Consider the following 21,980-nt stretch of genomic DNA (forward strand, 5'->3'; position numbering starts at 1 on the left):
ATTCTCACGATGAAAGACATGGATGATTCGTTCCAACTTTTGGATGCTTATCTAGCTTTCTTTGATGAAAATGACCCCAATCATAAAGTGCTATGGTTGCCAGGCTGATGAAGGAAACTAATGCATGCTAAACTGAACTTCACTGGACGAAGAGCCTCTGCTCGGTGCAGTTTTCCTTAGACAAGTTCAGACATCCATTTCTAGGGAAGAGCCAGCTTGCCCAGAACTTGGCCTCTTTCCCACATTTCTTATAATGTAACTGAATAAACATGTTTACAAATTTAATTTGCAATAATTAATGTATTTGTTGCAAAACGTTTTATTTTGGTACATTTGGCGTTACAAATACCAGGTCTAATGAATGTAACCCCTCACTTTTCTAATATATCCAATGGGAAATTTCACCTGGAGTTGCATGAATTCAGTATACACAAGGTTTCTCATGATCTCAATACATGTGTGAATCAGGGGTTTACTGTATATTTCTTAGACCCTTTTGATAGTCATATCGTACTTGGCTTCAATCATTAAGAAATGAAGACAATTAATTACACAACATGTTTGCTTTCACCAAACAGGCATGGTCACCATCTTAGAAAATAATGTTTCAGGAAAACTTTTTCTTCTGCTTATATTTCCTAACCCTCTATCTTCATTACTAGGTCCTTTGAGCACTGGATCAAGGTCTGTCATAGACAATGTGAACAGATAATTGTTCAAGATTTTGCATTCGATTTAACCTTTTATGGGGGATATGATAATGCAACATGCTCGATCAACCTTTGACCTACTTATAAAGGTTACATTCCAAGGATATTACCATTATGGCCTTATAATTTCATGATCCATTCATGAATTTTCCTGACATTTTGGATGATATCATTATAAAACGAGATGAATCATTCTGCAACATCTCAATCTTTTGGGCTTTGGATAAAGGTTACCTATTTTACTGCAATACATTGACTGTGGGCTCAAACATGCAGGCTCTGGCCATCTCATCTTTTTTTTTTCAGTATTGAAATTTAACTGGTCTTAACTAAATATCCATGATTATGTCATCTTGAGCATTCGACACCCATAATACTATACTCGTATCCTAGTGCATTTTTTGCTGGAAGACACATGTCTAACTGGTTTCAAGATATGGTGATATTCATAACAAATAAAAAATACAACAGAAGACAGTATTATTTATTCCAAAGAATTTTATGTGCAAAAAAAGAACTTACAAAATTATTTAACTTTTTTCTTAATCTCTTATATACTTGACATATTGCCCCACCCCTCCACTACCTGGTGCTCCAATTTTCATCCTCTAAACAATGTCAATATTAGAAGTTTGTTATCCTGTTCATATTGTATCATAAACAAATGTAAAATTTATTATTGTATATTCAAATTTTCCATTTTCATTCTAAGCACACAAAAAAATAAACATCAGTGAAGTCTATTTCACTATCCTATGGTGATGCTTTTGTGTGTTCCTGGGCAGGACACTTTACCCCAACCCCCCTCAACATTATATCACCATCAGGTGTTGCTGTGCTGTAAAACACCTGCAAACAAATTTCTTCACTAATAATCTCTAGTATGACATCTTAATAAACAATCAAATGAACATAAAAGAATTAGCAACAAATTTATCAATAACTACTGATGGTACAAATCATTAAACCCCACCCCCAATTTGTTAGCTACATGACTCTTGTGAAGCCTAGCTTTAAAACTGATATTCCTAGAGTATTCCAGATGCATTCAGAAACAATTAAATTTTTTAAAACTATAATGAAAAAGATACTGCTTACCAATTTAATAAAATATATTTGAACTTGTACACATGAATCAAATAAATTTGGTATACAGAATACATGAAGAGAACAAACATGACCAATATAAAAAGATCCCTTATGATGACATCATTATAATGCAAATATCCCTGAGGAACATCAAGGCAATTTAGAATATGAACGGCACATTATATGCATACTCTGAAATTAAGATTCTTCTATGCAGGCACTAGTAGTGCATAATTGATCTTAAAGGTATGCAGTCTTGAACTAAATGTACTGTGTAGAAACCATTATTTTCCAATTAAACTTGGAAAGACTGTGATCTTTGACCTTCAGCCTCCAAATCAACTGGTTGACAGATTATCTTAATTACAAACCACCCAGAGTTTGGTTAACAAACTTACACTAGAACAAAAGTTCATGTGATAATCCTATACTTTTTTAAAATCATACTTACATTGACCGCTGACCCCATATTTCATACCCAAAGCACAAGTCTTCCTCAAACTCTGATGAGGACCTGAAATTTTCATACAAAAACCATGTTTGTTTTTCAGCTAATAACCATAACCTATGACCTTTTGAATCCTTCGCTCCATGTGCAAGACATCCATAAAGTCTAGCCTGGGTCTGTGCTTGTTAACTAATGTTACCATATGAAAAATAATTTTTCTACTTTCAGTGAAATTGAAAATGACCTTTGACCTTAAAACTGATGGGGTTTTTTTCTGACCTCAGCTGTAAGCCATCCACAAAGTTAGTACAGGTTTGTGATCTAAAGCTAACGATGTTGTGCAGAAACCATTTTTCTTCCTGCAGTCATAATGACACTGACCTCTAACCACCCCCCAATGCTAGTCATCCACAAAGTCTGGTCACCTTGTAAGATGCAGAACTAATGTTATTGTGCGGAAGCCATTTTTCTTTTGTACAGTCATGATCATGATATTTAACTTTTTCACCTCACCATCGACAATCTTCTTCCTTAACCCAAATTCAATGGGGTAACTATTTTAAAAAGTTAGGTACTGGTAGAGGGTGAAGAACTTGTGTGGAAATGAACTAGGGAACAGACGCATGTATGTAGAGACATCATAACGGCATGCATAAAAAAAAAAAAATTACATAAAAATACTGATAGTCAAGTCTTATTCCAGCTGACTGAGATTTTCCTCTCTCTTTCTGTTCCGCAAATGTGCCGTTATTATCTTTGAAAACACATCCCGGTTTAAAAGTTCATAAGCCAGTGGCAATAACCGCAGAATGGAGGAATGAAACACTTCTCCTCCATTACAGAATAAGTTCATCCCTAATTCCAATCCTTCACCATAATCACACTCGTCATTTGCAAACTGGACTAATGTCATCAACTCCTGGAGTGGTTCGAAGTTTTTATCTCTTTCAGAATCTGTCTTGCTTGCAGCGATTTTCTTCAACATTTTCTTCAGGTCAGCTGCAAGAGGTAAATTAAAAAAAAGTTTCCAATGATCAATACAGATTCATCTGTTCTGAACTATTAAACTTTTCCATTCCCACTCTGAAATGGATAAGAATTGTCATGACTAGTGTAGGTATAGGCAGCTCATTTCCAATACATTACTTTTCCTTTCATACAACTTCAAATTCAGAAAATGTATTGAGGATACATCTTTAATGATATTCAAGCACATCTGTCTGTAAAATGTTGTGGTTTTTGACTAACTTATGACATATTACAATGAAATGATCAAATGGCATGGAAGGGTCAACAACGTCATTACCATGTTGCCTTCTTTCATGTGTATCCATATTAGCCATTCGCCAGAGATGGTTACTTTAGTTTCGTATAATTTGTATAAGGTAAAATTTATTATTTTCCCAAAGGTCTGTATTAGGTGCAATAAAACTTTTGAAATTTTGGAAGCCATTCTGGTGATTTTGTTAGCAGCCAATGTTTGCAATTGAGACACCACAGTTAATCCCGCAACTTGTCCATCATCTTAAAGATATGATTCTAAATTAACCAGGAAATTGCTCGGCAACATTAGTCAAACCCAATACAGATTAACATATAAATGGTATACTTTGTGAAAAGAATTTCCAGGAATTCAAGATAAGACCATTTCTTCCTTTTAACTGTCAAGTGTTGAAACCATATCTGATATTCTTAAGCAAAAAAAAAGACTTTCAAATTAGCTGCTGGGTTGGATGTCAGCTGGGGACTATTTTCATTTAGGACAAATTTAATGTTATTGTAAGACTTTTTGGCCAAAACCCAGTGTCATGTCAAAATTATCATTCAAGGGAAGTAGTGATTTTTTTTTTTAGACAGTCGTTGCAGCAGCCATATTGGATCATAAGAAGAGTATTGGCAAATAACACATGTTGATAAAGCCATCCATTTGGAGAAAAGGAGAAAATAGAGATAACAATATTTTAAAGAAATGACTTTACATTCAAGAGAAACTGCACTAACAATATTTTCAAGCTTTAGCTCCCTTCATGCAAATGGAAAATTAAACTGGATGCGAAACCTGGATAAGCCATTTCCTTCCGCTGCCAGGTATAATAACACTAATTTATTATGTTTGAACCTTGGCAAATTCTAACGTCTCTCTTTCTCTCCTATATAGGCATACAGTAGTCCTCCTCTTGAACGGCGCCCCCCTGACCAGCGGCCACCAGCTCCTTATGGTCAGAATCCGTTGGCACCGACGAGTTTGTGTTCAAAAGTACCCCTCGCGAAAGGCCACCCGGCTAATGTGACCAGCGACCAGCATATTAGTGCAATAATATAAAATTTACCCCTCACAAGCGGCCGCATTTTATTTGAATATGTATCCAGAACCAGTATTTTATTCATAACGTGTGTTAAGTACTCCAAGTTCTGTTTCCCCGATGTCAGGTTTTCATTACTGAAAGAAGTGTTGAGTAAAGTACATTTACCACTAAGGTTAATATTATATCATTTACGCCTCATGAGAAGCCAAATTTATTCCATAAAAACCGAGAACGACTCAACCTTTAATCCATACAAAAGGGTATGTACATGTAATCCAATTAGCCTTACTGCTGTGTTATCATAAGATGTCCGGTTTAGACACTGATAATTGTTAAAATTACAATTATTGAACAGTAGTAACAGCTGAGAAGTGGCAGTATTGATGTACAATACCCAAGTCAGCAGGAAAATGGTTTGCTAGCCTTTATGGCTTCCCTTAGTAAGATGTTGAGCTTGTCCACTTTGATAATCAATGGCTATTACTACTGACAATAATTGTCAAAATTAAGAATCCTAACGGCTGCAAGGTCAGATCTGCGTGATGTTAATGGTACATATCGAAGCCGTTTTGGCTTCTCTCACTTAGTGTAAAGAAATGTATAAAAACAATAGGGTACCAGACTGTGACTAACGAATCACATGACAAGATCACTTCCTTTAAAAACACACGGCAATTTGTTTAGATGCATACAGAATTGTTTTATCAGTATTGTAGCTGGCAGCATGAATAACTTACTGCAAAAAGATCAACATGTCATCGAGGAAAATAAAAATTCTCAGTTTAGAGGAGAATGTGAAAGTAATTCAACTGACGGGGAGGGGGTCGTTGAGGATCCTTGCAGAAAACTAATGTCGGGAAGACTCAGATAAACAATATCGTGAAAGATAATGAAACAATTCTGCAGAAGTGGGAAGGTGAAATGGACGGAGAAAGGAAAATTGTTTGAGCCAGGAGACATTTGTATCCTGATCTGAATGACAAGAAAAAGCAACAATCTTGTCAGTTGAATTGGGATATGACGACTTTACCGCAAGTAACGGACGGCTGCACAGATTTCAAATGCGACACAATATAAAGTGTTCTGTCCTTAGTGGCGAATGAACTGATGTTAATAATGAAGTTGTCGAAGATAACGATATATGCAGGGGATATGACAGCAAGGATATTTTTAATGTGACGAGACTGGTTTGTTTTTTAGACTGTTACCAACAAAGTGACAGATGATGTGAACTGTAACATAATTATAAAGACAGTTTTAAAACTATATCAATGGTTATTCATAGCATTCTTTTGAAAATGATGACACAGTTTGTTTTACATTTATTTCACATCATGCATGTGATTTTTTAATTAAAATATTAAATATTTAAAATTAAATGTAAATGTGACTTTCTTCATATGTATTTACTATTCACATTTGTCATCCCCCTCTAGAAAGGCCACCCGCATTATAAGGCCACTTCTCTGCTGCATTAGGGGTGGCCTTATAAGAGGGGGACTACTGTACTTACATATTCTCAAGCATTATTGCCAATGCTACCAGTTAGAAAAAAAGACTAATGGACCGGCCTGGTGCTAAATGAATGCATACTTGCTCAATATCATTTCAGGTGCTGTGATTGATGTAGAAAATGTCTTCCACTTTGACATTCCTTAAATTTAAAACATCAAAAGTTTTATCGATTTTTTAAAGGACTGTCTCAGCCCTTATTAATGCACAAACTGGCTTATAATACTGAAGATATTAACAGCAATGTTAGCACTAATGCATACAAAAGTAAACAAATATAGTGCCATTTCGTCTTCCAAAAATGCTGTATCCATCATGCTTTTCAAATTTCTGATAATATCCATGCTTTATACCCAGAAATGAATGAAAGCATGATTTTTGAAAAATGAAGAAAAAACTGGTAATAACTACATGCAGATTTTTTTAAACTCGAAATATCTTTTTATGTGCTGTACATTCACCTTCAGTCTCTGGAACTTCCCTGTAACCCACTCCATTATCATCAACCGGAACTACAATCCCTGCTGCATGGAAACTCTTACAAACAACTTTCTTGTCACGTGCCTTCATGCTCTTGCTTTTTTGGTCTAAACTGTAGTCCTTCTTCTTTGCAGAGGAATTTATTTTTTCATGCAGGTTCTTTAAATCTGACTTTGTTGTTGAATCTGTATCTTTTGCTTTGAGTTTTTCATCAATATAATATCTGCATAAAGAGACAAAAAGGCAATGTGGATGAGACTTGATGGAAATGGACAGGAATATATAAATAGCAGATGGAAAGAAACCTCTCCAGCAACCTAAGTTGCCAGAGCATCGACCTCGAATGTGAGAGGTCACAGGTTCGAACCAAAGCAGTCATACAAAGACTTATAAACAATGGTACTAGCAGCTGCCTCGCTTGGCACTCAGCACTGAGGTTAGCATTAGGAGTGATTGGCTGCTGTCAGAATAATATGACTGGGTGGGACATGATGCCATATGTCTGCAGCATTATGCCTCAGTGCTAGACATCAGTATAAACTGCCATACTGCAGATATTGTAGCAATGACTCATATTGTTAAAGCTATGTTAAAAATTAAAAAACACAAACTGATAGAAAGATAGACCAACAGATATACCAGCTATACAGTCCCAATAAACTCTCATTAAAATTAATTCATTGTACGTGAATTCTCTTCATTTTTCAAATTACTTGTCCAATATGTCAAATGATTATCTTTTTGACCAACTTAATAATAATTTTTTAAAAATGTATTGCTGTATATTTTGCATGTTTTCAGATGACTGAAAAACTAAATATGAAATATAATAACTTTTTAAAGTTGATAAACAGAAAAATATTTCATCTAGTGTTGGAAAACAAATGAATGTAAAATTCAAGCCAAACCAGGCAAACCCACACATGATACTAGCGGATAAACCAATCCATCAAGACCGTTATCAGAAATTGTGGCCTCAAATTTTCTGAGTCTAGGTAGCCCATCTGGAACAGATCACACATGCATTAAAAGCAACAAACTTCTTTACATTAACTATCTTGTGTCTTCCTATAAAACCTCAACATACTAATGCTCACTTGGAAATAATTAAGGTCCATTTCTCATTGCCATAACTGAATATTTTAAACATGTTTTCCCAAAACAATAGCAATCAACATTACGTTTCCTCACAATAATCTAAATCTACATCTCAGATGCCAATCTGTACCTATTAACAGTTAATTGTCTGGTTTCTTGTTCTATTATGTTCAGTTTTCTTAGGACACTTAGAAACTTCATTTTATAAACCAGTCCATCATATTCACACTGAAGCACTTTAGCCCTTACTTGTGTCTACATAGAAAAATTGTGCACAATAGTTTATTTCATAAATTTTGTTCAAACAGTAATCACATTATGTGTACATTACAGCAAAGTAATCACATTATGTGTACATTACAGCAAAGTAATCACATTATGTGTACATTACAGCAAAGTAATCACATTATGTGTACATTACAGCAAATTACACTGTGTACATTACAGCAAAGTAATCACATTGTGTAAAAGTAATCACACTGTGTACATTATCGCAAAGTAATCACATTATGTGTACATTAATAAATGAGAAACCAACATTACTTGCTTAATTTCATCTAAATTCTAGTCCATAAGAAAATGCAAACATTGAAAAACACAACATCATACATATCATTAAATGACCTAATGAAATGAACCTAGTTTATTCATTCTGCAACTGAACCATATGAAAGACTAATAGCAAACTAAATCACATTCCAATACTTATATATTCATAACAATACATCACAAATTCATAATAATAAATAAAATACATGATATAAAGTTATGTTTTGTCCTACATTATTTATGTCACTATTTAAACTTATGTCACTATTTAAACAGGTAGGTTTCAATATTATCTGCAAAGGAAATCTTCAACAAAATTTTCAAGATTTTGGAGTTTCATGTTTTTCCAGTGTAATAAATAAATATACTGTATGTACTTGCTTGTTAAGTCCAACTGCAAAAACAACACTGACCCTGATCTGCTGCCACAACATGCACCAGCAGATCAGTCTATGTTGCTGGTTACACTGATTACTCCCAACAAGCTCCAAAGAACCAGGTCAGCCAGCACATTATGTGATGGCAGATCTGGGTCTATGCAGTTGGTAGTTGGACTTGACTTATAAGAAAGTATATATGGTATAGTTTTACTCAAATATTATTGGTTATATCATCTGTCAGGTACCTAGTGAATCTTGAAAAATGGTTCACCTAATTTTCAACAATATGAATCATATATGTAACTTTTGAGCCTTTCTCAGATGATATGCCATTCTTCCACTTTGCAAAATGCAGTACAAGTCTGTTTCTCTTGCCTTACCAATGTACAACAGTGTCCATAACAAAATCATTCACTGAATACTAACCAAAAATTACAAGACATGAAAATTATTTTGTTAAAAATCAATGCTGGTATCTGGAAACAAACAGTACCCAAAAACAAAAACAAAATATGCTGTCTCAGTGGTGGTGCCTTTGTGAAAAATGTCCTCCGCTTAGGCTTAGCTTTCCTGGGAGAAACATGGAAAACTTCATCTTAATAAACAATAAACATTTCTAGCCATAAGTAAAAAGCCGTGAGTAAACACAAAAAAGAAGTAAACAAGTAAATATATTCAAGGGCTATAAACATGTATAATGGTCAATACTCACTGAATTGCTGCAAATAAATTATCTCCCCTTGCTGTGATGGTGCTGTTAATTTTTGCAGAGTTCTCTGCCACAAACACTGGCATTTCATTTGGATCATCCCTTAAGAAAAACAAAAAGATAGTGACACAGGCAGTTTGCATCAAATCTTTTATCAGTTACCCATCTTCCTTCTCTTTTCCCACTCCCTGCTCCACAACAGACACCCATCTTCCACCTCTAGCCTATACTCTGCTCCACAACAGACAAACTAAATTGTGCAACTATTACTAGGAATTTTGATTGCACTGTCTGATTGAACCAGTTTACACTTATTGTTATGACTTGTGACTCACAAATGTTCTTTCCTGCTAGCTGGCAACTAGCAGTCATACAGTTTGTGTTAGTTGCCAATGCAGTCTTCCCACAACTATTTATAATTTTTCATTGCCAAGTGTGATCTTCTCAGCACACCTATGACTAGCCTAATTTACGGTCTTTGAGTGGCATATACCGTGTCCTGTTTATGTGTGTGTGTCTGACAAAGAAAGAAATTATGTTCTCTCAATTTTGCATTCTCTCCATTCCCCCATCTAAAAGAATGTTGTTGTGGGTCTAACACCATTTTTCAGCACATGATAGGTTATACATGTTTGCCAGTTTATCTTGTGGAAGAAGACCACCGACCCATGAAAAGCTACGGGCAGGCTTTCTCACATACCCACACTGGCCAAGCCCAAATCTCAAACCCACACAGAGGTGAGATGTCAGTGATTTGTAAAGGCAGGCACCTGCAATCACTCAGCCTCCACCCATATAAACAAAGAACCATTTTAAAAACAACAACTAACATTTGCAATGTCGGTAACATATTTATAACTAAGCAGAAACTCAAGATTACTAGCACAATTCTCTCTGTACCTCGCAGACACTAACAGAACAAGGTTCTCAACATTCTTCAAGTATAAGTCAATGTAGTCATGTAGATGCTTTTACAAATCTGTAACAACATATTAACTGTCATTCAAAAATGATACACCTGATTGCAGAATAACCTGTACCTTAGTTGACAATCACAACACTTCCAAACAAAAACTATCTCTATGGACTTCTACTGATGTTTATCAATGTAGTTGTGTTTTACACCACCTCAGCACAAGTCTGCTATGTAGTGCCAACAAAAGGTTTTGTTCGAAAAATACAAAATGGGTCAAGAAAAGCCGATGTTGTTGCTAATCATCATTGCAATTGCTTAGGTAGTTTGTTATTTTTACCAATACACCACTCCCTCGATAACTCGCGCCCGGATAACTCACGATCCCACTTATAACGCGGTGTCCGTCTTGGCTCCCGATTTTTTCCAGAGAAAATGTATTTAAAATATCTTTAAAATATGCTGAACATGAAAAAATTACGACAAGAATTGATAAATTAAACCTTGATACATTGCTCGTTTTATCATCGAAAATGGTGATTAATGCCTGTAAAAATATAATCCATATTTTGAAATTTGCAAGTTCTAAAGAAGAATTAATTTCAGAGATCTCGAAAACGCTTAATTACGTGTATTTGGACACCAATTTTTGATCTGGGATGCAGAAAATCACTGAGGCGGGAGTCCTCCATACGCATGTAATAGGTGCGCGGGAAAGATTTGCTGGTCCTGTTTCAGCCACCTGCTTTGTGGGAAAATATGTTGATCAGTTAACTGTGTTGATATTTACAATGACAGAATTCAGTGACTGAAAGACTCTTTGATGTATTGTTGCCATTTTATAAGAGTACATTAAGAAGAAAAACAACATGATGCAACAGCTAGGCGGCTAGTTCAAAGGCTTTGACTGGTGGCCGAGTGAGAAAATGTAATGATATTTAGTCATTGAATTCAGAGGCAGAAAGACCCAGTTTTAAAATCCTAGCGAGATCTTTGTTTAAAGATATCATATATTATGTAAGTTTTTATGATAAATAGTTGCCAGTATACTGTAAATAAACAGTCTGGTGAAATAGCGATCAATGAAAACTTCTGGTAAATGCTAACAGGTGGCAACAGAGAATGAAATAAACACCAATTAAACGTCTTCCTGTGTGAAAGTCACGTTCTAATCCTTTAATTCCGTTTCAGCGTAAACATTATAATCACAACATATTCTGTTCATTGTAAACATGAGAAGAGTCAATCGACCATCACATTGAAACCAGACGCAGATGTTGCACCCCCCACCCCTCTGTACAGGAAGCAATCAAATATTTTGATATTGCCATAATGTGGCTGGAGACCCAAAATGTTGACTACGTAAAAGCTCATGCAGTTGAGAAATCTGAGGGATTTTGCTCGGCGGCAGAGAAACCAAGGAGTAAAACACACAAAAAAAAATTAACTTATTTTTTCAAAAAGTGAATTGATATTTGTCAAGCGTGGCACAAATGGCAAGTATTAACTTGTTCTAATTTACGTTGTTTTAAATTTGTAGACTAATTAAATATGTTAGTACTGATTAACCCTTGTTTTTTTGTTTTCCATTTTACTTGTATCGCATTCAAATCTATCTATCTATCATTCGATCAACACTGTTTCTCAAAAAGAGTCAATCTTCTGTCTATAAAAAACGTCTAATTTGGATCAAACAATAAAACTAGAATGTATCCAATTCAACATAAAAATTAGTGACGTAGTACACAATGTGTGAAGTGGTACACATGTTAAGCGAACGGAAACCACGTGGAATAATGTTTTCGATGATTGCCTCAATATACTGTAATTTATCCTGAAATTAATGTTGTCTTATGAGGAAATAATAAAGTACACCATTATGAAGAGATATTTATTCACAGTTAAAGGGGACGAAAACCCGGACCTGCACAATTTTATTGTAAATAGAAGGATATACAGTAGTTTGTGTATATAATCTATCCTGACTATTTCTTTGCATCTATTGTATCTGCACAAACATTTCACACAAAATAGTGTCCTGTATTACGAGATCAAACGGATAGAACCTGCCCCGAATTTGTTAGCTCCCTTCCATGCAAGCAGGATGTGATGTCATTTGAGACGATTAACGTATAAGAGTTGTATTCAATTTGTGCAGCGAAGTGTCAAGTAGAAACAAGATGGTTCAATGTGCAGCTCTAAATTGCGTGAATAATAGCAGTTCTGGAACAATCCTTAATTATTTTGCTCTTTTTTTCCATCTTTGAAAAGTAAGAAATTATCTACCAAATGAAATAACATTAAAGAAATGTTTACGCTTTTTCATTCAATGTTTCCAACATCAATTTATGATGCATGTTTGATTTTGTATGTAACTGCATCGAATGAATATGAATTTTGTCTTCCACACTTACGTTCAAGACTGTTTTCCACTCATTGTATAATAAACACCTCCTTCCCATTCTGCATTCATCTTGTTTGTGTAATGTCGATAATAAAGAAATAAATCATTATAATTGAAAAATCTGTGTGTTCATACAAACTCGTTAGATTTCTTATAACTACACACACCGGAACACCACGATACAATTTTTTAAACAAATGTTACTGTTAACTTTCTTGATTGATAAATCTAAAATAGTAACATTATTCATTAATATGGTAATTACTCTCAAACTCGGACCCGGCTGATTCAGTACAAATCGCTGACTGATTCGGACCATATATCTGGCTGATTCTCCAAACTTCCAAGCTGATTCGGACCATGTGAAATGTTATTCAGTTTAGTCCATGATTTAAATGTAACATTTGAATTTGTTTTTAAAGATGATCTTCTCATTATGTCCCAAGTTCGTTGAGCAGTTCAAATATGCATTTAAAGTAACAAAATCTCGTTAGTACGCGTGATCATGGTATTGTTATATATAAGAAAATAACGTAATCATGTTTATTGTGCATCAGCAATTTAGTAGTGAAATATTTTTTAAACTTCTCGTTCAATTTTAAATAGTTTGTTTTACTGAGAAATAATAAAAATACGAACACTGACAAAATAGAAGAAATAAACTAAAAGATGGGCGTAGTACATGATAGCTTTCAGAAACTGTCCGAATTATGTGCATTAGCCATGACGTTGAACTCAATAGCAACCGGATTTCTTGAGAAGGCGTCAATGATGGTTTTTATCGAGTTCAAGTAACATTCGTCAATGTTAGCAAATCTGAATGAAAAATCAGATTAAATTGTTCAGTTAGAGAGATGATACTATAACCCTTTGGATTATTGATGGCAAGAATTCAGTCGATTTCGGGTTATAGAGGTCCATGCCATAAAGTCGTCTCAGGGTGACTTTAGTTATTAGGTTGGAGCCCTTTCATGTATAAAACTGCAGTTGTCACATCATGCTTACACACGCTCTTTTTTTCCCAATTGAAATGCATTTAATGATTTGAACAGCAGAGCAAAAGGGATAGATGCCACTTCTTTTTTCGTTAAGTACAGAAGCGGAGTTGATCAAATGGAAAAGTTGGAAAGCTGTAAATTTTATAAATTTAATAAGTTATTTAGTTGAAGAAAAAAAACAAAAAAAACAACAATAAATAAAGCCTTAACAACCAGGGTGAGTTCTCCATAAGTCATGATCAACAATGCCAGTGTGTAGACAGTGTCTCAAATGACGTCACATCCGATATTTTTACAGGGGGAGGGAAGCGCATTGTTCTATTCAAGACGGACCGGGAGAGATGATCGGTTTTTCATAAATTTCTTCGTAACGAGTAAGAATAAAAGGTAAATATTTTCACAAAATGAACCTTACACATATAGCAAATTATATATGAAGTTTGCGCGAATTTCAGTTTTGCATGTTGGTCCCCTTTAATCTCAGAACGATTATAAAGTGAGTATTCAACAGTATAATCTGCCTACCCCCCCCCATTTTCCTTTATGTCATCAATCACTTTATTGGTTTTGGGCTTATTTTATAGGTCCCTCGATAACTCGTGCCTCACTTATAATGCGGTCGATGTTTCTGGACCCCGATGTGCACGAGTTATCGAGGGAGTGGTGTATATGGCTCATCACACCTCTTGCTTGGTCCCATGTAAAAATGTCAACATACTTTAACACTAATTTTGTCATGTGTATTTCCTGGGGTGTTTATGTAATGATCTTCCATGGATCAATGAGGAGCGAAACAAAGTGTTATAGTTCTATGTTAAAGGTATGTGTACCAAATGCCTACAAGACCTGTGTTATAGTTCTATGTTAAATGTATGTGTACCAAATGCCTACAAGACCTGTGTTAAAGTTCTATGTTAAAGGTATGTATACCAAATGCCTACAAGACCTGTGTGACTTGTAATGTAGATATACATAAATAAGGCAAGTTAGTATGTGTGCTCAGAAGACCACATGCGATAAACACCCTCAGCATTTATGTTATAAATAGGTTATAGAAAGACTGCACTGGCTACTGGCATTTGGTGAGTGACTGCTAATTATCAGCTAGCAGGGAAGAACATCATCTGTCTACAGCAAAATCTAAGAGGCACTATTCACATTTTTGGATGCAACTAAAATGAAACTCTGATTTGCAACATTTGACAGCTCCCTAAAAGTTATAAACTAAGAATAAATGTGAGCATTTAACAGGGGTCAAGCCAGACTTGAATTTTAGGAAGTGACTTCTCCTTTTGGAAATAACAGAGATAAGAGAGAGCTTAGCAGTGAAAAGTGAAAGCAAATTAATTAATTAATATATATATATATATATATATATATATATATATATATAGATAGATAGATAGATAGATAGATAGATAGATAGTGCATGTATGTGTGTGTTTTCAGTCTCTTATTTGAAAAATCCCTCTATTTCTCAATATGCATATCTGCATTTAACATTGGTTTTAAGCAATTTTTTATTTTCAAGCAAACCATCTGGAAATTGTACGTATATTATAAACACATTTTTGTATGTGTATAAAAATTTAATACATTCATATGCAGTGTATTTTGATCACATGACTTAAGAGCACTGTAGAAGATATACAGTGTAATGATAGGAGTAACCAGATTGCAGTATTGTAATTACAATTTAGTAAAACCACCCTTAAACAAAATTTTTTTTACTTTATGAATGTTCACTATAAAATGGCAGTTGAAAAAATCTTTAAACTTGTTTGAAACAACCCTTGTAACATGTATATGACAGCAAATACAATTGTGTCTTCATACCATTTTATTCATCTCAATTTCTTTGTTGCCGATAAAACATTACCTTAAATATTCATAGATAACAATGAAATAAAGTTGGTATATGAATGAACTAAAATCTTCTTTATAACCGAATTAAAACAGTCAACATGAGAGTGTAATGCACTGATGATCTGAATTCTGTGTGATTATTTTTGTACTAACCAAAAATCCTCTCACAAACAGCATTAATATGTGGTAAAGAAAGAAGTCCTAACCAAATAACTCAAATGACTGTTTTCGTTCTAGCACTTGAGTAATCCTTTGCAATTTTACTGTCTGGAAAAAGTGTGCAAAATAAATCACCAGCATCTGAAAAAGGAGGGTGCCTTTTTAAGAGAAATTTAGTAAAATGAACTTCTGATCAAATTACATCAAGGTTCTCTCTGGTATTTATAAACTTTATAAACCTAAGTTCAGACTGTAATGTTGATGATGAAGCAGCAAGCTGATGTTTATTAGCTTTGTCATGTTGTTTTATATCATGGGCACCTCCGTGCCCAATAGTAAAATCACAATTGCACAATTTGCAAAATGCAAAGTTTTCTCCTTTACTAAATGGTTTCACAAATCTAAACATGACAGCATCATTCTCCTTCCAGTTCTGTTTTCTTTTCTTCACTGGAGAAAATTCTGAATCGTTTGCTTTCCTTGTTGACATGAAGATAAGATGCAGTCACAGCACAGGCTTTTTGCAATCCAATATGGTGGTTAAAGATGCACAGTAGCCTCGATTTGGAATGAACCAATCATATTTTAGAACTCTATCCCCTATATACATGCAATACATTTACTCAAAGAATGGAACAAACAGAACACAGCAAGGATTTTCATATTCATTTTTTACAAAAACAGATGTACACCCATATCCAGGTCCAAAATATGTGACAAATATTGGGAGAAAAGACATTTGGCAGCTATGCAATATTGCATTCAAGAGTCCTTAATTCAAGTTGCAAAAAATTTTGCACAAAATTAGAGTCAAGAAATCTCAAAATTAGCACTATAAATTTCCTTTCAAATTTAAGAGTATAAAAAATGTTTGACAATTTTAAGTGTCTTGGAATGCATTATTTTTGAAACAATATAAATTACTTTTGCATCATTCAAAAGATATCAAATTTGTCCAATGAAAGCAAAGAGCATTTCACCTGAATATACACAGGTGGACCTTTCAGATGTCATGCTTTTATCCTTCATGATGTTAAACTTGTGAGTTACCTAATATCAAAAGAATCAACTGCATGAAGAAGAATAATTAGCATTGGAATGTTGTGACATTTCTTAGCATATACGTATGTAAAGTACTTTGTGTAATACCTGAAGTAGCCTATGTGAAACTGTTTTGAATCATCTCCCTTTATAACTGTCTGGAATTCTGGAGGGTCATAATAATATCTCCAGTGAAGCAGAAAATTGACACGCTTTCCATCCTTGTTCTTTGTGATGCCTTTGTGTTTGCCAGCCAAAATATCATACGGTCCAACCAATTGAAATCCAAGAGGCTTTAACAAAGCATCTGAAAAATTGTTATTTATCACTGTAAACACATGTAATACAACAAAAGAATTTTAAAAAATCATGTTCAATGCAGCATACTGCCTATGAAAGGTATTATGATGATGCATCTTTCTGCTTATGCGGGCAAAACCAAAATTATCCCTGCAATGTTTGTATTTTAATAATGAGTCACTGTCTACAAAGCACACTGAACACACAAGCTTTACCCAATGTCAAGAATACAGCTGGTGGAAAATTCCCATGATTTCTGGTTTATCCATTGTCCACTGCATGCAGATTGCGGCTGTTTATTTCTGACAAGTACTGATGGAAAAAATTAGTGCTCAAGGGAGAGCTGATTACAGTTATAGGTCTAATGTTGTTTTTTAAATGCTGCCTATAGTTACCCTCCCCCCCACCCCCCCGGGCTAGAGTATAGCTATTAACATGCTACTTATTACCAACGTCCTGAATTGCATGAATGGAAATGGATTTGTGTAATAATAATTATATAACCTGGTACCTAAGTATAAGACTGACAGAGACTGGACATTAATTAATGGTTCTTGATTTTTAACAACATATTTCATTTCAGTATTGGTGTCACACAAAAAAATTAAACTGCTAACACACTTTTCTTCTGCTTAATATTAGGAGTCACTGATCTTCAACCTGTGCCACTTTTTAAAACTCAATCAGCTATGTTTACTGGAAAATAAGTGACAGTGTACGCTTTTCCACACATTTCTTTGAAACAACCCTGACTTTGTGACTGATAATTGTTATGTATGTTTAATTTGTATTGTTTGTTGGCCTTTCTTAATCATTATATGTTATGTACATTTATGTACATCTGTATTTTATAATTAACCATCTTCAAAATCAAGCTATGGTGTACCTGACCAGAAACATTTATTCTGTAAACAACATAATACTCAGCTAATATTTCTCTATCAATATGGATTAAATATTCAGATCATTATTTGTAAACATGTTTACTTCAATACGAGTTAAAGATAGTCTTGATTCTGACTTGGAAATTTCCTATTAGGTGAAAGTATTTTAGAAACGGTGATTGCAAACCAAGACAAGTAGAGGGGTATATAATCTTGTTCACATTAGAATTATTCGTTCTTGCTTTTTTCGTGTTCAGTTTTTAATTTGGTTGGATTTATTTGTCGTGTTCAGTTTTTAATTTGGTTGGATTTATTTATTCAAATTATTATTCACAGGAAATACAAAGTGCTCAATAATATTCTTGAACTAAACCATTATTTCAAATGAAGATCTGGCTGGGGGGATATCTGCCCTACATTTTTAGTTGTAAAATTGAGATTGTTTCTTGAGAAAATGCTACAATGGAAGTTTAGAAACTAAATAAAGAAATGTTTGAAATGGATGATTTACCATATATACTTGCGTATAAGCCAGTACATGTATAAGCCAACCCCAAAACTGAATAGGTAAAAACATTAAAAAGGTCCATTACCTGCCAGCCCACAAGTCCGAGACGACATCACACGATGCACCCGGCAAGTTCTAAATGCATTTATTTAGGCAAAAGTATATCAGCAAACATTATGCTTACTTCTCTCTCGGTGTTGGCATGCATGAATATTACATAGAAATGTTACAAGTTAAATAATTTGTTTGAAAAGTCAATACAATTATTTAATTTTCTGTTTTCTTACTGTTTCTGCCTAACTCAGATTTGTGAATAATTTGATCAGATGATGATGAGAATTAAGCATTTGCTGGTTGCTATAACAATATCCTCTCCCTTTTGACTCTAGTTAATCAGTGCTTGTTTATGCATTACTGCATTAGCAATTGTATCGATGTACCAGTAATCACCATTTTATTTTACCTTGAAAGTGTAAATACCAAACTCATTAAAACGTGATTCCAGCAAGATAACCACAAGCAATAGTGTTTTATTTCAATGCTCGCATTTAGGTCACTAAGCATATTTACATAGTAACACCACCACATGTACATTGAAGGTTTGAACTGGCACTAAATGAAGTACATCCCTTGGATATGAATCATAGGCACCACTGCACAAAACTTAAATAATACTTCTAAAATACAATAAAGAAGTTTGAGAATTAATACTTTGAAAAGTACTGTAACACCATAAAAACTGAGTTGTAGTTGGCCTTGATATTAGCAACCTTAAACCCAGTTTACACAGCAGCAGCAATCATGCTATTTATTATGGAGTAAAAGGCAATTATACATCAACGTAGTGGATTAGCTGCCAGACGAAATTCCCTCTTACCCCAAGCCAGTTTCATGGTTTTAATGATTAACTGGACTGGACAGCTATCAGAAAACAAAAGACAAATCTGCCAATTATAAACAAGGGAGATGCGAACACAACCAGCTTTCCATTGTGTGGAAAACTATGATACTGTTCAGCCAAAAAACAAAAATCACACAATGATGACATTAGTCGACCTACATTCAGAATTTTAACCTTTAACAGTTATGTGAATATATGCTTGTTATGTGCCTTAAATGTATGTACCTTTTCGTAATAACTCTTCAAGTTATGCGAGTACCATGGCATATATTTAAACAAGAGTCCATGGAAACCATCTCTGATATTCTTCATCAATCTGAAGGATTCCTTATATCACTGACAAAGATTAACTCGTGATTGCATGGATCAACGTAAATGTTGTTGTTGTTGTAGGGTTTAACGCCATTTTTCAGCACACGATAGGCTATACATGGCAGCCAGTATTAATGGTGGAGGAAGAACCCGGGAAAACCCCCGGAAAGAACCACCGACCCACGAGAAGCTACTGGCAGGCTTTCTCACATACCCACAGGCCGAATCTGAGACTCGAACCCACGCTGACAGAGGTGAGATGGCAGTGATATGTAACGGAGAGTGTTTTAGACCACCCAGCCACTCCGGGTCCCTCAACGTAAATGAAACAGCCATATACATCTAGCTGAAATGTGATCTGGAAGAATGCGATTTAGTAAAATCAATGAATAAAGCAAAGTCTGCATCTAATATTTTTGGGAATAAACAAGGATATAAGTGAGACTAAGCAAGATTTGCACTGTGCAAGTACTGTATTTTATAGTACAGTTTAATCTTCAAGGTAAACTTGAACTGGCCCATAAATTTAGAAAATATGCACATGCAAAATAATAACAAAAACAAACCAAGATTCACAGCCATTATGTTAGTCAACAAATTTGACAAATTTTCAATTTTAAGCCATGACCTGTGGGTAAGACAACCCTTCTTTTTCCATGCTTTTATTTTTTTCCGAAATTATCAGTACTGTATTTGATATTTATCAGGATTTAAATTATGATTTTTATTACTATTTTATACTATTATCATAATCATCATCATTATTTCCTGTGGAGTCTTACTCAATGTTCTAGTGAAAGCTACATAAATCCCTTATTGTCTTTCATGCATTTGTTGAAAGTTTTGTAAGAAACATGGGACTCCTAACTGGCAAGGAAATGCATCAACCACTGCAGTATTGATGTACAAGGCCATAAACTGTTGTGTACTGAAATTTATGTACAAGATATACCTTCAGGTTTCTTTGGATTTTCTGTCTTACAAAATTCCCAGAAGTCATAAAAATCCTCTGGCATATCCACCATGAATTTCTGTTTCACATTTTCCCTGATGCTGGCTGGAGAAGCTGGGCTATCACCAACATCCTCTTCCTCTTCAAATTCCTCCTCCTCCTTCCCCACTTCTTTGTCACTATCTTTCCCAGCTTCTGTATTTGGTACATCAGGTGCAGTATCTGATCCTCTTGCTGTAGAATCTGTGTCTGCATCATCCCCTGAAAAGAACCCTATAAGCAATACTACCTGACAGCTTTTTACAAGGGCTTTTAAGATTGCTTGAATTTAAACTGATCTGACCCTAGTAATTGTACCTCTTTGACACAAAATTAAAATTCAGGCTCAAAATTACTCAGTTCAGAATCAAAGAAAATCTTTTAGAAATTTGTTTTATTGGCTTTACATGTTCATATGATTTCACTCAGGTCAAAGAAGAAGCTTAATATATTTTAGAAATTTTAATTTGTTTGGTTGTAGATTCATACATTTTCAAATCAAAGTACTATACTGAATAAGGGTCATTTTCTACCTCCTCTCCAAATGTCCTTATATTATGTATATATTATGTATAATGTACATACGAGGTGGTTAACATTTATTTCTGACTTCAGTTTTGTGTACATGTGTCCATTGCTATGGTTACAGAGAGTCGAAACACTATCAGAAAACACATGAAAAATGAAAAGCAGTCATCTTTTCCATTTACTTCTCAGATACTACTTTCCACGAGCTATTCACTCAGTTTCAAATTTGCAATATGCATTTTTATTATTGTAGAGGTTATGTAGCTGTATATATATAAAGTTTAGTTTCTAAAACTATTCCAAAATGGTCCATCGTAGACAAAAATAGAATATCGAACTCATATGTCAACTGAAAACTGTTTCTAAAATACATTGACAAAAAGGTACTTAATCATAAAATACAAAAACTGTTCCTCAATAAAATTTTGTTTAATATTATTGAATGATATTTAATATATTATTATTGAATTATTTAAATGATTGTTTGATATTATTGAATATGACAGTAAAGTCGGCATTAACAGGGGCCTGTATGTTCACTTCTTCGCCGAATACATGGGTTTCTTACCTTCAATGGAAATGACAAGTGTTCTTTATGTATTTATGTACTTTTATCCTTATATTTTCATGGCTATAAAATACATATACTACTGTGTTTCTATCTTTAGAAGAAGAAAAAATCAATAAATTGTCTCCCACACCCCTTGAGGTAGTCTATAATCAAACAGTAATCTAATGATAAACTATATGTTCCCAAGGCAATTTAGATAGAATGAAGAAAAAGAGAAATGAATGGATAACATTGTTTTTAAGATATCTGAATCTTTATTATTCCCGGAAATTTTCTAATATAATAATGAAGGAAATAATATAGCACACTCTAGAAATGCGGGT

The 21,980-nt window shown here is 34.3% G+C and overlaps 1 protein-coding gene across 2 annotated transcripts in view; it reads right to left on the minus strand.

Annotated features, from left to right (window-relative positions):
- Positions 1 to 1,180: 1,180 nt before the first annotated feature.
- The window catches only part of LOC149797768 (histone PARylation factor 1-like), a 33,425-nt gene continuing 12,625 nt past the window's right edge, over positions 1,181 to 21,980 (minus strand). For both annotated transcript variants that reach the window (XM_089962712.1, XM_089962711.1), the window contains exons 3-7: positions 20,520 to 20,780; positions 16,771 to 16,969; positions 9,285 to 9,383; positions 6,527 to 6,768; positions 1,181 to 3,246 (exon numbers count right to left, since the gene is read on the minus strand). In XM_089962712.1, coding sequence (XP_089818838.1) covers positions 2,942 to 3,246; positions 6,527 to 6,768; positions 9,285 to 9,383; positions 16,771 to 16,969; positions 20,520 to 20,780 — 1,106 coding nt within the window. In that variant the 3' untranslated portion in view covers positions 1,181 to 2,941. The remainder of the gene's footprint in view (positions 3,247 to 6,526; positions 6,769 to 9,284; positions 9,384 to 16,770; positions 16,970 to 20,519; positions 20,781 to 21,980) is intronic.

The sequence above is a fragment of the Sinohyriopsis cumingii genome, chromosome 6, assembly GCF_028554795.1.
Source record: "Sinohyriopsis cumingii isolate HCF-2022 chromosome 6, ASM2855479v2, whole genome shotgun sequence".
In the NCBI taxonomy this organism is placed as follows: Eukaryota; Metazoa; Mollusca; class Bivalvia; order Unionida; family Unionidae; genus Sinohyriopsis; species Sinohyriopsis cumingii.